General features: G+C 38.7%; 1 protein-coding gene across 1 annotated transcript in view; it reads left to right on the top strand.

Moving 5' to 3' along the window:
• The window catches only part of LOC103518339 (protein cappuccino-like), an 18,878-nt gene that overhangs the window by 1,459 nt on the left and 4,638 nt on the right, over window positions 1–12,781 (top strand). Inside the window, exons 2-5 of the mRNA XM_026830174.1 lie at window positions 3,342–3,704; window positions 8,546–8,693; window positions 8,970–9,237; window positions 10,527–10,679. Coding sequence (XP_026685975.1) covers window positions 3,342–3,704; window positions 8,546–8,693; window positions 8,970–9,237; window positions 10,527–10,679 — 932 coding nt within the window. The remainder of the gene's footprint in view (window positions 1–3,341; window positions 3,705–8,545; window positions 8,694–8,969; window positions 9,238–10,526; window positions 10,680–12,781) is intronic.

The following is a 12,781-nucleotide window of genomic DNA, read 5'->3' as shown; positions in this document are numbered from 1 at the left end:
GTTTTAAAAAAAAAAAAAAAAAAAAAAAAAAAAAAAAACGATGTACCATCATTGTACCACACTATCCAGGAAGGGAAAACACGTGAAATGACGTGTCACTCGGGTACCTACTTTTGAGGGCTGTATTTAACTTGCGTATTATTTTTTAACCTTCTAGTTGCATACTAAAATGGGAAAAAGTTGTCCTACTAGCGTACTGGGTCATTTTTTTTTTTTCAAAAAGTACACAAATAAGTTAAGTTAATAAGTAGATATGTTAGGCTCAATCCCCGAATTCGCTCAATGAGCGAAAAAATAGCTCACTCCGCGCAGTAAAAAATGCTCAATCCCCGAAATTCAGCAATTGAGCAACTGTAAATAGCTCAGTCCGCGGACTGGTTTAGGCCATTGAGCACCAAGAGAGCTCACGATTGAGAAAGAAAAAAAAAAAACATTATTAAAAAGTTGGAACTTTCAAGGGTATACACAACACTTGGTAAAACAAATTAAAATCAATAGGGGAAAATGAAAACAGATCGCTTTTTTTACTTTCCTTATTTTGTTTTACAATATTATTTTATTCACTACCATACCGGGTTTCGTCAGTTACGGCATCTTCAGTGGTATTATTATAAAAAATTAAAACTAAGTCTTATATACTACAATAAACCTAAAACTAAAAGAAAGGCAAAGCCCATCAGATGTTTAATTGCCATCATATAATTAAAGGATTCAAAGGAACAATTAATAGAAGGATAATACGATACATCAAGTGAGACATTGTGAAGGACATAATATGAAACTAAAGATTACACCAAAACACCAAAATCAACCCTCTCACTGATATACCGTTATTTCTTCATTCATTACCCCTTGATGTCCTTTATCGGCGTGATAAAGTTATAAAAACTGTGGCTTTCACCAAGCTTATTCTCAAGGAAGAGGAAAATTATATACCACCTCCACCTCCTATGATGGGAACAACACCACCTCCACCTCCTATGATGGGAACAACACCACCTCCACCTCCTATGATGGGAACAACACCACCTCCACCTCCTATGATGGGAACAACACCACCTCCACCTCCTATGATGGGAACAACACCACCTCCACCTCCTATGATGGGAACAACACCACCTCCACCTCCTATGATGGGAACAACACCACCTCCACCTCCTATGATGGGAACAACACCACCTCCACCTCCTATGATGGGAACAACACCACCTCCACCTCCTATGATGGGAACAACACCACCTCCACCTCCTATGATGGGAACAACACCACCTCCACCTCCTATGATGGGAACAACACCACCTCCACCTCCTATGATGGGAACAACACCACCTCCACCTCCTATGATGGGAACAACACCACCTCCACCTCCTATGATGGGAACAACACCACCTCCACCTCCTATGATTGGAGGCACATTTTCATCACCTGCCCCAATGATGGGGAATGTACCTACATCGGTTTCGAATAGTAGCAATGTATCATCTCCTACCCCCCTACCAACCCCGCCCGTAGGAGGCTGGAATGTGAGTCGTGCCAGTAAGTACTCGTGTGCCTCATACTTTACCTCCGTTATTATTCATTCCGAACAATTCTATACATACAGGGTGTGACCCACTCGAATTGCTCCGAATGTGTTGGAATTTTTGAGAATTCATGCAGCGAGCGCTCCAGCACAAGATTTAAAAAGTAATGGGGAGATCTCATCTGGTCCTTTACAGGCGTGTTTTGGTAGCTTATTCAGTAATTGGAATGTATCTTGTTCTCTCAATTGAATATGGTTAATATTAATGTGGGTCTCAAAGTTAAATTCTTTGTTAGAACAAGAGAGTGTTGAGTAGTTCTGTGCAAAATTCTTAGCAAAAAGATTAGCTATTGTTTTAGGGTCTTCAGATTTTAAGTTATCCAGATACATGACGGATGGTACACCAGAACTACTTTTCTTACTCGAGACAAAGTTCCATAATTTTTTAGGGTTTGATGAAAGGTCGCTCTCTTTGGTAGCTTATTCAGTAATTGGAATGTATCTTGTTCTCTCAATTGAATATGGTTAATATTAATGTGGGTCTCAAAGTTAAATTCTTTTTTAGAACAAGAGAGTGTTGAGTAGTTCTGTGCAAAATTCTTAGCAACTTCAAAAGATAAAGGCATTTTAAGAGGACAAGGTATGAAAAACGTCGAAAAACAGGAAATCCTGAATAACTCCGCCCCTGTTGAAAATCGGATGTGACGAAATGGGTTTTTCTGGTAGCCCTTTAGGTCCTGCATCAACACTCAAGCGTTGTACAGTCATTGGCGGGGAACCCTGTATATTTGAGTGGTCTCAAAATAATAAGTATATTTTATTTTACAAGGAACCATTGACCGAAATTTAGGGAGTTAAGGTAAAAATCTCGTAGTGAACTCGTAGTGGGGATAATTAGCTGATTCCAAAGATTGGCAGCACTGGCGCTATCTAGTAGAGAATATGGGAAGCTCTTGATCAAAAATCAGCTGTTCGCATATCATTATAAGTATCCATCTTCCCACTTCGTGCTTGCAAACTCGCAAAAACAGAGGAAAACAGCTCAGAAGACAGATAAAACAACTTAAACAACAGTCACCAACTGGAAAAATAAAACTTAGAGCACAACTCAAAACAAATTTAAATCAAAACAAATAAAAGAAAATTTGGGTTAACCGGAAAAAAATAGAAAAAAAAAATAGTTAACGCCCCTCACGTCATAAACACACTTCCTTGTGAGGGGAGGTAGTGACCTTGACTTAAAAATAAAACGCAATTAATATATATGTCGGCGTCCGTGTCCTCGACCGTCTCCCATTCTCCTTCACTTCTCTCGGACACAGACATTGTAAATAACAAGGAGCTCAAGTAGTGGAGGGAGGGTACCCTATACCTCATGTGTTATAAAAGCGTATCTGCCGAAGAACGCTAGGCATTTCATAGATTAGAATGTCGGTCTAATGCAGATTGCCGGTAGCATATACATCAGCTTGGGTTGAAGTAATGAAAACATCACACGACTTTCCTTATCCTATTGAATGATGCTTATTTGAGTGTTCTTTTACCCTAACTTTTACAATATCTTCATGATGCCGTTTATTTCATTCCTTAATTCCCAGCCGTTTCTGAGATATAAGCGTGGTTCGCAAATCACGAACCACCCTGTATAGATTACTATCGATTTCATTATGCACTTTGCCGAAGAACGCTAGGCATTTCATAGATTAGAATGTCGGTCTAATGCAGATTGCCGGTAGCATATACATCAGCTTGGGTTGAAGTAAGTAATGAACATTTTAAAATGATGAACAAAGGAAGGTTTATTTTTTATTCATTTCAGAATGTGGCTCGCCTCATCGATAGCAAACGTTCTCAGAATGTAGGCATCCTAGCACAGAGTCTCCATATTGAATTCTCAGAGATAGAATCTGCCATCTTTAATATGGACGCCTCGGTTGTGAGTCTGGAAGCTTTGCAGCAAATATATGATGTGCGCGCAACAGATGAAGAGATTAATCTCATAAGAGCGCATTTGGCATCAAACAGCGATCTTCAACTTGACAAACCAGAGCAGTTTTTGGCTGATTTGGCTGATATACCACACTTCAGTGAGAGGATTGCATGCTTCATGTTTGAGGCAGACTTCAGTGACTCGATAGCACTTATTGATAGTAAACTTAACAATATCAAGAGTGTGTGTGAGGTAATTACTTTTATGCAGTGACTCGATAGCACTGATTGATAGTAAACTTAACACTAGTAGTTCTGTAAACTGTAGACCTCACTCAGACTCTTTACGAAGGTACGAATGAATGTAATTTACATGTATCGAAATTGAACAGAAGGTACCTATATGTCTTACGTAATAAAAAAAGGCAGGTTTTATTTACAATCAATCAAAAGATTTAAAGAAGGGTTGACCTATTTTTTAAATCTTTATTATCTCCGGATCTAGGAAGAAATCAGAATTGGATCACTGAATGTGGGTTCCATGACTGGACGAGGGAGAGAAGTTGCTGACTTAATGAGAAGAAGAAGAATACAGATACTGTGTGTACAGGAAACGAGTTGGAGAGGAGACAAAGCCAAAGAACTTGGAGATGGATCCAAACTAATATACAGCGGTGCGAATGATAGTGGAAGAAATGGAGTTGGGATTATTCTGGATGAAGACATGAAGACAAAAGTGACCAGCGTGAATAGGAAGAGTGACCGAGTGATACACGTGAAACTCCAACTGGATGTTATGGAGCTGAATGTGTTGAATGCGTATGCGTCGCAAGTGGCATGTGAGGATGAAGAGAAGGATGCATTCTGGAGAGTGGTTGAAGAAGAGTTTGGAAGAATACCTGATGACGAGCGAGTGTTTCTAGAAGGAGATCTGAATGGACATATTGGAAAAAGAGACTACGGAGAGAATTAGAGGAATCTGGGGATTGGAGAGTCAAAATGAAGAAGGAGAGAAAATACTGGACTTTGCCTTGGGATCAGATATGGCTATAATTAACACCTTTTTCAAGAAAGAAGATGGAATGCTTGTGACCTACAAAAGTGGAGAAAGAACGAGCCAGATAGATTTCATCTTGTGCAGGAGACAACACCTAAAAGAAGTGAGGAATTGTAAAATTATCAACGGTGAGTCAACACCAAGTGTTAGTTGCTGACGTATCCCTCGATGTTGTAAAGAAAAAGAAGAGAGTAAAGAGACCTACATCACGCAGAATCAAATGGTGGAAGCTTAAGGACCCCTTCCTAAATCTAGAGTACAAGCGTAAGGTGATAGAGAGTGTGAAAAAGGCCGAATGCGAAGATCAATGGAGAAATTGTAAAGAATCTATGCTACAGGTTGGAGAAAAGGTATTGGGAAAAACATCTGGGAAAGGAAAACCGAAGGATAAAGAAACTTGGTGGTGGAGTGAAGAAGTGAAAAATAGTGTGAAGAAAAAGAAAGAAGAGAAGCGAAAGAGAGACTTGATAAATTGAATACCATAGAGAACAAGGATGCATATAAACTAGCAAAGAAAGAAGCCAAAAGATCTGTAGCACAAGCCAAAGCGAAAAACCTAGAGGAACTATACAGAGAGACACCAGAGGGAGAGAAAAACCTGTACCGCCTGGCAAAAGAGAGAGGTAAAGCTAGTAAGGACTTCACCCACATAAAACAGATAAAGAGAAGGAAGGAGTGGTACTAAAAGAGGACGATGTGATCAAAAACAGATGGAAAGAGTACTACAACACTTTATTAAACGAGGAAAATCCCAGATTACCAACAGAGAAGAGTTTGCCAAATCAAGGATTAACACATGAGAGAGGTATGGGAGGCAATAAGGAAAATGAAAAATAATAAAGCTACAGGACCTGACAACATCCCAATAGAAGCCTGGAAGAGCCTTGGAGCTGATGGGGTCGATCTCCTTGTAACCCTAATGAATGAAGTGTTTTCAGAAGAGAAAATTCCAACTGAGTGGCGTGAAAGTACGATAGTCCCCATATACAAAGACAAGGGCGACATTCAAGATTGCAACTATAGAGGCATCAAGCTCATGTCACACACCATGAAGCTCTATGAGAGAATTATAAATTAGAGATTGAGAAAAGAGACATCAATATCAGAGGGCCAGTTTGGCTTTATGCCCGGAAGGAGCACAATGGACGCTGCGTTTGCCATACGTCAACTCCTAGAAAAGTATACGGAGAAAGAAAAGCCATTGTTTTTAGTCCTTATCGACCTCGAAAAGGCCTACGACCGTGTGCCTCGGGATGAAATTTGGCGTTGTCTGAGAAAGAGAGGAACCCCAGAAAAGTATTTCCGAGTCATAAAAGACATGTACCAGATGGCTTCAACCCGCATCAGAAGTACTGCTGGTCTCACGGAAACTATACCCGTACAAGTGGGACTCCATCAGGGATCCGAACTCAGTCTGTACCTGTTTGATGTAATTATGGACGTTTTGACTGATGATGTGAGGAAGGAAACGCCGTGGTGTATGCTGTTTGCGGATGATGTGTTGTGTGGTGAAAGTGTGACTGAGATTGAACGAGATTTGAAATAAACAGAACCAAGACCGTACATATGAATTTTGGGATGGAAAATGGAAAAGTCATACAACTAGATGGAGAAAACCTTATCACCGTAGATAAATTCAAATATTTGAGCTCCACCATCAATAAATTAACAAAGGAGAGTTGGAATGCGAAATAACCCATAGAATAAATACAGCATGGATGAACTGGAAGAAAATGTCAGGTGTATTGTGTGACCGAAAAATGAAAGGAAAAATATACAAAACAGTGGTGAGACCAGCTATGACATATGGAGCGAAGACATGGGCGTTGAAGAAAGTGCACGCGAAAAGGTTGGAAGTGGCTGAGATGAGGGTGCTGAGGTGGAGTCTGGGAGTGACAAGGATGGATAGAATAAGGAATGAAGTGATAAGGAACAAAATCAAAGTGACTGAAGTGACCAAGAAAATACAAGAGAGAAGATTACAGTGGTACGGGCATGTGATGAGAAGAGATAAAGAATATGTTGGGAAAAGAGTGAGACAGATACAAGCGGAAGGACGAAGAACGAGAGGTAGGCCGAAGAAAAAGTGGGAACATTATGTGAACAAGGACCTGGAAGAGAAGGGTTTATCAGAGGAAGATGTAAATAACCACTTGAGTAGGAAAAGGGTAAGAAGAAGAAGAAGAAGAAGATCTCCGGATCTAGAAGTCGTAGAAGAAAAAGAAAAATTCCCTAGTTTCTCATTTTTTCTGCTCTTTGTCTTGGAAACCTCACCCAAGTAAGCGCAACTGCTCTATTGAGTAAATTTTCTGAACTACAATATTGTTCAGAATGACCTTTCCTTAAATATGTACCGTTTTTGAGTTATGAGCACATTTTTAAAAAAAGCTCGCCAAAAAGCGACAAAGCGGCGCCTGGCGGAGTTAGCTCACCTCTGGCGAGGTGGCAAAGTTGAAATTCGGATTCAGCGCCAAAAAATACATATAAAACCGTCGAGAAAAAAACTTTGGGAATTTTTTCCTGGAAAAATCCCCATCTTACTGGACTACAAATAAACACCCAAGATGCTGCATGGGAAGATATTATATGATTAGAAGATGACATACCTTATCAAAAATCTTTAAATTAAAAACAGCAAAATGTATTTCTGAGCCAATGTCCTAGATAGTACAGAATATGAATCTTTAAGAAAAAAAAAAAAAATCGTCCATTAGAATATTTATCTAATTAGATAATGGCGATTATTGGTTAGGTTTATATGAGACATCCTATGTATTGACATTATTGCTTACCGTTAGGTATATGATTTTGGATACTTGATTGTTTCTCGTCCGACAGGCGAAACTCGAGTCGGGTAAGAAACAATCAAGTATCCAACATATAACGGTAAGTAATAATGTCTAATAAGATAATTTTCTATCATTAACCTCAAAGGGAGATTTGGTCAAGGATGAGTGTTAACGGAGGTTGGTGAAGTGCAATTTTAATTAACTTTAATCACCCATCAGTACTTAATTATTGATTAAAGTCTTAACTGGAGTTTGGTGAAATCAATTATAAGAAAATCTGAAACACACACACGACGCGCGCGCCTAATAGTTTTGCTGTCCACCTGTTTCTTTCTATCGCCGCACCGAATTTTCCTCCAAAAACAACACGAACAACAAAACAAGTAACAACAACAACCACAACAACACCAACAACACCAACAATACCAACAACACCAACACCAACAACAACAACGACAACAACAACAACAACAACAACAACAACAACAACGACAACAACAACAACAACAACAACAACAACAACAACAACAACAACAACAACAACAACAACGACAACAACAACAACGACAACAACAACAACGACAACAACAACAACAACGACGACGACAACAACAACAACGACAACAACAACAACAACAACAACGACAACAACAACAACAACAACAACAACAACAACAACAACAACAACAACAACGACAACAACAACAACAACAACAACAACAACAACAACACCAACAACACCAACAACACCAACACCACCAACACCACCAACAACAACAACAACAACACCAACACCGACAACGACAACAACAACAACAACAACAACAACAACAACAACAACAACAACGACAACAACAACGATAAGGAACAAAATCAAAGTGACTGAAGTGACCAAGAAAATACAAGAGAGAAGATTACAGTGGTACGGGCATGTGATGAGAAGAGATAAAGAATATGTTGGGAAAAGAGTGAGACAGATACAAGCGGAAGGACGAAGAACGAGAGGTAGGCCGAAGAAAAAGTGGGAACATTATGTGAACAAGGACCTGGAAGAGAAGGGTTTATCAGAGGAAGATGTAAATAACCACTTGAGTAGGAAAAGGGTAAGAAGAAGAAGAAGAAGAAGATCTCCGGATCTAGAAGTCGTAGAAGAAAAAGAAAAATTCCCTAGTTTCTCATTTTTTCTGCTCTTTGTCTTGGAAACCTCACCCAAGTAAGCGCAACTGCTCTATTGTTATCTTGTTTCAGTTCCTGATGAAGTCAGAACATTTAAAGAAAGTGATAGCCATAATTTTGAGTCTAGGTAATTTCATGAATGGAGGCAATAGACTACGAGGCCAGGCTGATGGGTTCGGACTGGAAATATTGCCCAAACTCAAGGACGTGCGAAGTAAAGGTGAGTAATACTTATAGGGGTGGGTTTCTCGAGAACAGCTCAGAGTGGGGATCAATTTTTTAGTCCGTCCTTCCTTTATTATTACTAATAATAAAAGGTATAGTGATAGTGGACGGACTATTGTATTCGCTTCGGTGTCGTCTGTCTGTCGGTTGGTCTGTCTGATATTCCAAGTGACTCGCTTAAAAAAAACCACTATAAATAAAAATGAATAAATAACTTATTTAAACAATACTGCAAGTGTGATAACTGTTGGTCCATTTCCAATGTTCACAGACAATTCGGTAACTTTGCTTCACTTTATTGTTCGTACGTATTTACGTAACTCTGAGAATCCACTCAATGAAAGCCTCCCTGTACCTGAGCCCGGGGATGTAGACAGGGCTGCATCTGTTGTGTTTGATGATATCCACTCTCAACTCAGCACATTGGCCAAGAAGCTGGACGCAGTCACTATTTCAATGAATAAAGTTGTGCAGGAATCTAAACCTGATCACATGGAACCTTTTAGAACCAAAATGGAATCTTGTGTCAAAACAGGCAAGTGTATCTAATAAGCATGAACCTCAACCACCCAGATGGTGACCAATGTGTTTTACAACAACTATTTCATCATTGACAAAGTGAGATTAAATTAGGTTTAAGTTTAAGCAATCTCATTGGTTGATTTTCAACAATATCAGCCAATCAAATTGCTTAAACTCCGTTGTGGCCCCCGGCCTCGTGGGTAGGTCTAGAAAAAAGTGCTTTGTTTATTATTATTATTATTAATAATAAAAGAATAATACCATATAATTACCCATAGACAGATAAATTTACGGTGGCAACTTTTTTTTATTAAACACCTTTTTAACAAAGGCATAATCTGGCGGCATGTAACAGGAAAAATATCCTTGAAGTCTCAGCTTTCCAACCATATTGTCTCAATATTTCATTTCTCAATACGTTTTTTGGCGATTTTCGGTGTATGTAATTCAATAATATCTTGGGAACCGTATTAGCGAGAGAGTTGAATTTTGGGATGTAGTCCACAAATGTGACAAGGGTGTAACAATTGTAACTGTATGTAACACCAAACTTTTGGTTAAGATAGGTGATGCGGTTGGGTATTTTGACCGCTTTTTGTTAGTTTTCAGCTATACCTACTAACCAAACGGTTAGAGATATTGTAAAAATTACAATAGAAGAATACCCAAATAAGCATCATTCAATAGGATGAGGGAAGTCGTGTGATGTTCACACCAGATTTTACGGTTTGTTTTATTTTTATTATTTTAGCATCATGTGGAAATGCAGAAACCCTCGGTATTAAGTCATTTCAAAAAAGGACCCTTGTAATACGTATGCTATTTTTACTGAGTAAACCTCTATAACAAGTAATTTTCGTCATTTCCTCTGTATTACTTACTATCGAGGTTCGACTGTATTTATAAAGTTTGCTCGTCTTTTTCAATTCTTCTTCGCCTTTTCCCATGTTCAAATGGGGTCGGCGTTTGTCGTCGGCCTCTCAATCAGCTTTAGAGTGATCGCTTTGAGGCCAACTGGTTTTGGCTAAACAAAATTTTCCGAGTGGGATGCCCTTCGCACTCAACCTTCGCTATTGATATAGCGTGATTCATAGGTCGTCGCGACAAATTTCGAGATCAGAGCTCATTTGTGTGAGAAAATGTGAAAAAAATCCCCCAAGAGGAAATTTGGGCTAGTCTTCTCCCTGTTTATGGTCCCCTAGCTAGACGCTGATCTACTCTCTGTTTATAGTCCCTCAGCCAGACTATATATTATAATTTTTCAACAAATAATATAATTAGACAACTTTGATTTATTTTGTCACAGATTCAAGTCGGTTCTGAAATTTTACCAGTACATTCCTAAAGGCATTCCAGAAAGTGATGTTACTCCAAAAGACCTCTTCATGTTATGGGCTCCGTTCTGTCATGACTTCAAAGATTTCTGGAAAAAAGAACAGGACAGAATAATAAAGACAAAGTAAGTTTACTAATAACAAGAGATAATATCTCGACCAAGCGTAATGTGCATTACAATCTGTTTCCTAAGTCATTTCACCAACACCACAACAGGGACAATAATACCTATATGCGGGTGATCTTTGACCGAACGAAAGTGAGGTCTATGTTTTAACTCGACCGTTTTGCGTTTGGTTCAATGTTTGTTCCGCTATAACTCGCGATTGCCTGGTCCTGTTTTTGATGAAATTCGAGTTCCTTGAATGAATGCACGTCGATCTTTGAAATTTGGGGTCCCTACACTGAACGGGGTCTATTTTGGCCTGAACTTGAAGGTCCCCCAATAGATGACTCATAATCATAAAACCTGTCAATATTATTTCTTCAAAAATACTTTGGACACAAGATCCTATCCTCCAGGTATAAATCTATTGTTTAAAAAAAGGTCAAGTTAATTCTTGAAATCTTTTTAATGGTTGTAAATAAAATTTGTTCCTTGTCCTTTTTTAATTACGTAAGACCTATACGTACCTATCTATACGTAAGACGTATAGGTAGGTAGGTAGGTTATAGTTAAGTACATTATTTTTTTTTCTTTCGATATGTGTCATAACAAATAAATAAAATAAATATACTCAATATGGTGATAATAGATAATAGAGTGATAATAGAGATAAAAAATATGTGATAATAGAAATATGAAAGTAAAAAAAATGAGGAAGATTCTGTTTAAAGTCTCAGCTTAGGCAAAAGAGGCTGAGTGAGGTCTACAGTTCACAGTACTACTAGTTACTTTCTATTCAATCTATTGTATCGGCTGTATGACACTGCCGCTCACATGGACCGAAAACACCCAAAAAACATCAAAGTGAGGTCTATGTTTTAACTCGACCGTTTTGCGTTTGGTTCAATGTTTGTTCCGCTATAACTCGCGATTGCCTGGTCCTGTCCATGCCTTTTCCACAAGGTTGGCCATGCCTCGGGATGAACTAGTAAGTTATAAGAACGAGATCCATTCACTCATTCACATTTCACATTTCACACACTGATCGCTCTATCTCGAGAACCACAACACCTAGAAAGCTAAAATTTGGTAGGAATATACGTTTTATGGTCTAGGTGTGCAATAAGAAAGGATTTTGCGAAAATCTAAACCGATTCTGAGATATGATCAATTTTTGATCGCTAAAATCTCCATAAGAAATATACAGAGTGCAGAGACTGCGGGGAGAGAAATGTTCCGCTCTCGACCAACATTTTGAGTTTCGTTTATGTTTTTAGTTTGATAACTATGCAGCTAATAGCGTCTTTTCCACAAGTTTGGCCATGCCTCAAGTTCGGCCATGCCTTTTCCACAAGTTTGGCCATGCCTCAAGTTCGGCCATGCCTTTTCCACAAGTTTGGCCATGCCTCAAGTTCGGCCTAGAAAGTTGAAATTTGGTAGGAATATTCCTTTTATGGTCTAGGTGTGCAATAAGAAAGGGTTTTGCGAAAATCTAAACCGATTCTGAGATATGATCAATTTTTGATCGCTAAAATCTCCATAAGAAATACACAGAGTGCAGAGACTGCGGGAGAGAAATCTTCCGCTCTCGGCCAACATTTTGAGTTTCGTTTATGTTTTTAGCTTGATAACTATGCAGCTAATAGGGAGCGCGCAGCGCGAACGTATTTTTTATTATTTTCTACAAGTTCGGCCATGCCTTTTCCACAAGTTTGGCCATAATACATAAATTCCATTTTCGTAGGTACCAATGTGCTCACTCAAACAAATATTGCGCCCTTATACTAAGTTTATTCTTCTTTACAGCCAATAATTCTCTAACGGAACAACTTGAAAACTTGGAAGACTGTAGCAAAAGGTAATGTTATTTGTACGAGCGGTTTATCCGTCTGAATTTCTCAAGTATAAGTCCAAGTACTCAAGTATTTGGACCCCTAAATTATATAATATTTTTTTTTTTTTGAATTTTAATTGTGTTAAGCATATTTAAATGCTTGTCACAAACATCGTTCCCTGATTATTTCACCTAGATAAATTTCATGACATGACTTGGACTCGAACCACCAACCTCCAGATCCAAAGTCCAACGCGTTAACAACTGCACCACTGAGGTTGGTCAG

The sequence above is a fragment of the Diaphorina citri genome, unplaced genomic scaffold (assembly GCF_000475195.1).
Source record: "Diaphorina citri unplaced genomic scaffold, Diaci psyllid genome assembly version 1.1 scaffold2157, whole genome shotgun sequence".
Taxonomy (NCBI): Eukaryota; Metazoa; Arthropoda; class Insecta; order Hemiptera; family Psyllidae; genus Diaphorina; species Diaphorina citri.
This window is presented reverse-complemented; position numbering and strand designations above follow the sequence as displayed.